The sequence below is a fragment of the Vicia villosa genome, unplaced genomic scaffold (assembly GCF_029867415.1).
Source record: "Vicia villosa cultivar HV-30 ecotype Madison, WI unplaced genomic scaffold, Vvil1.0 ctg.000321F_1_1_1, whole genome shotgun sequence".
NCBI lineage: Eukaryota > Viridiplantae > Streptophyta > Magnoliopsida > Fabales > Fabaceae > Vicia > Vicia villosa.
In genome coordinates this window covers 166,009-168,674 of record NW_026705143.1, presented here as the reverse complement: position 1 = coordinate 168,674, position 2,666 = coordinate 166,009, and the positions used below count along the sequence as shown (strand labels likewise).

The window sequence follows — 2,666 nt, the reverse complement described above, 5'->3', positions numbered from 1 at the left end:
AAGCATGCGATCCCAACATCTAACCTATCTCTCACCGTCTGAGTAAATTAAACAATGAATCACACAATGCGTTAGGTTGATCATGAGTGATTTTAACCGCTCACCTATATAAGCTTCACACGAGCCAATCATATGTAACCCTTTTTCACTCTCACTCTATTCTTTAAATACTTCACTAATTTGATCGTCGAAATAAATATTAACTTTGTAAGTCCACCCAAAAGCATTCATCCCGCATCAAAAGATCTCATTCCTATCTCGTTTCCTATTCCAGTTCCACATTATATGACTATTTCTATCACATCTTATTTTAGTCATCAAATAGACCCTATATATTCGCAGAGAGAGAGAAAAAAACTTATTTCTGTAACATTATAAGAAGGTTAGTAAGAACTAGAAGGATTATGGTGCCCTGCAAATTTTCAGGGTGCTGGAGTGTGACATTTTCTGTTTTGGTATGGCAAAACTATAATCAAACAAAAAACCATGATTTCTCCTTGGAATGAGCAACAAAAACAAAGACATTTCAACAAAAGATCAACAACAAAATACCATGGAAATTCAATTAACCTCGACATTATAAGCATATTGTAATTGAACATCGATATAATATATAAACATGATAATCCTCTCAGCTCTTGAAAGTTGTTTAGTCAAAGGATAATGCATCAACATCTTGAAGTTTACAACAAAACAAACCATAACAAAGAAGCTATCTATGATTCAAGCTGAGCATACCAAACACCTTGGATCTTAACATCCTTGGGAGCTTTTGCTCCCAAATCAGTATCAGATGGCTGAATACTCTCAAACACACCAATAATCTCACCAGTCTCAGGCTTAGTCTGAGTAACACTCAATGTGATTTTCCCTTTTGATGATGCAGCACTCTTGTTGTTTTCCTTTCCAAGTTCTTCTTCATCACCTCTTCCACCAGCTGGCAATGCAACCGCGTTGTCATAACCGGTAGATGCACCTCTTCCCTTTGGGTCCAAGAAAGAACTTCCTCTGTATGATGGCACCAAATACTCGCCGCTGAAGCTATCAGGTTTCCCTGATGCTACCAACTGCTTGATGGTGAAAAGGAACGGCACACGCTCGCCTCCAGGAAGCTGAACGGTGACTGCAGCGTAGTCAATTCCGTCTTTCTCCTCGAATTTCACACTCCCGTCTGATGACACCTCGAAGGGCCCTTCAATCTCGTCCAGCGTGTAGGTTAAACGTGTCATGAGCTTGGTGTTTTGGAATGCGAGCGGAGTGTTTTTGGTTACGCCTTCTGATTTAACTGTGAATGAAGTTGGTTCAAGGCAGAATTTCTTGGCATTGTATTTGCCTGCCTTGAAGGCGAATGAGTCTACTCCTCCATCAATGGTTGGACATTGGTTTGCAGTTCCTGTTCCCTTGACTTCCAAGTATGTTTTGCTTTGGATTTCGTCGAAAGTTAGCCTCTTTGGAGCACCTTCTGCACTTGCTCCCTGAATTCATTTATGTTCTTATTCTTAGTCATCATCAACAAGTAGAATCATATATATAATAGAACAAGCAGGCCAAATAGTGAACACTAAATGAATTTATCAGTTGTATAATTTGGTTTTACATGGTTGATTCTTGCATAAATTACTATCTCATTCAAATGGATTTGGATCCTCTCCCAATGTGTCTGTAATCAAACGTCGTCGACTGGCGGATTTATCCAAAGGCTAAGAGTATTAACCTCTTAGCCTTTGGAATCCAACAAAGGACGTTTGATTAGTAAGAGCAGAGAGGATCCAACGTGAATTCAAGTTAGGTCCTTTAAAGTTTAGTCTTTATTTTGGTTAATATTGCAACTTGCTATTGTCTAATTGATGTCCTTAAACATATTAATTTGTAGTAACTACTTCACACCAACATAACATTCATCACAACTAATCTAAGAGTTCAAAACTAGATAAAATCAGCAACACTTAGTTCATAAAGTTAGTAGGATAGTGTAGTGGTGGAACCATAAAGTTAATAATTCAATATGCATGCAATTGGAAGCAAAAAACATGAAGAGAAAGAATAGAGGTAAAGCAACATACAGAGACAACAAGAGCAGAAGTGGCAAGAGCAAATCCTGCAATCTTAGAAGCCTCAACACACTTGTTAGCCAACTCCTTGAAATCAGACTGAAGTGAACAAGTAACCTTAGCTCCATAGTGTTCCAAACCAAAGGCCTTAGACACAAATTGGTTAGACTTAAGCTGCAAAGTGTTGCTACGCAGCTTTGTAGGTTGCATGAGAGTTGCAGCTGCTTGAAGTGAGGCTGCCATGGCTCTGTTAACTATTTGGTGCTCTCAAGAAACAAACTAGTTTTCAAGAGTTTTTGTGTTGGTTGAGAATGTGAAGGTTGCAATTATTTGGTGGCTATGGTGTGAGTAAGATTTTGGATAGGATAAGGTGGTGTCTCATTGGATGGTTTAAGGTAATGTTAATTGTTCTGTTGGATGCCACGTGGCAAGATTGTGGATTCGGATAGAGATGCTGTCTGACAAATTTGTGGTGATTGGATTCTGACCACAGTTTCCAAACACACTTATTAAATGTTACATTTATAAACTAGGGGGAAACATGGAATTAGACAATTAGTAACACTTTACAAATAATATATTTAAGTAGCAAGAAGCACTATAGGAAATTTATAA

The 2,666-nt window shown here is 38.2% G+C and overlaps 1 protein-coding gene across 1 annotated transcript; it reads right to left on the bottom strand.

Moving 5' to 3' along the window:
- Positions 1 to 549: 549 nt before the first annotated feature.
- Positions 550 to 2,362, bottom strand: LOC131626792 (oxygen-evolving enhancer protein 1, chloroplastic). The gene is made up of 2 exons (XM_058897627.1): positions 2,064 to 2,362; positions 550 to 1,475 (listed from the first exon to the last, which is right to left on the bottom strand). The coding sequence occupies exons 1-2, from the start codon at positions 2,292 to 2,294 to the stop codon at positions 717 to 719; spliced, it is 990 nt and encodes a 329-aa protein (XP_058753610.1). The 5' UTR covers positions 2,295 to 2,362; the 3' UTR covers positions 550 to 716.
- Between the last annotated feature and the right edge of the window lie 304 nt (positions 2,363 to 2,666).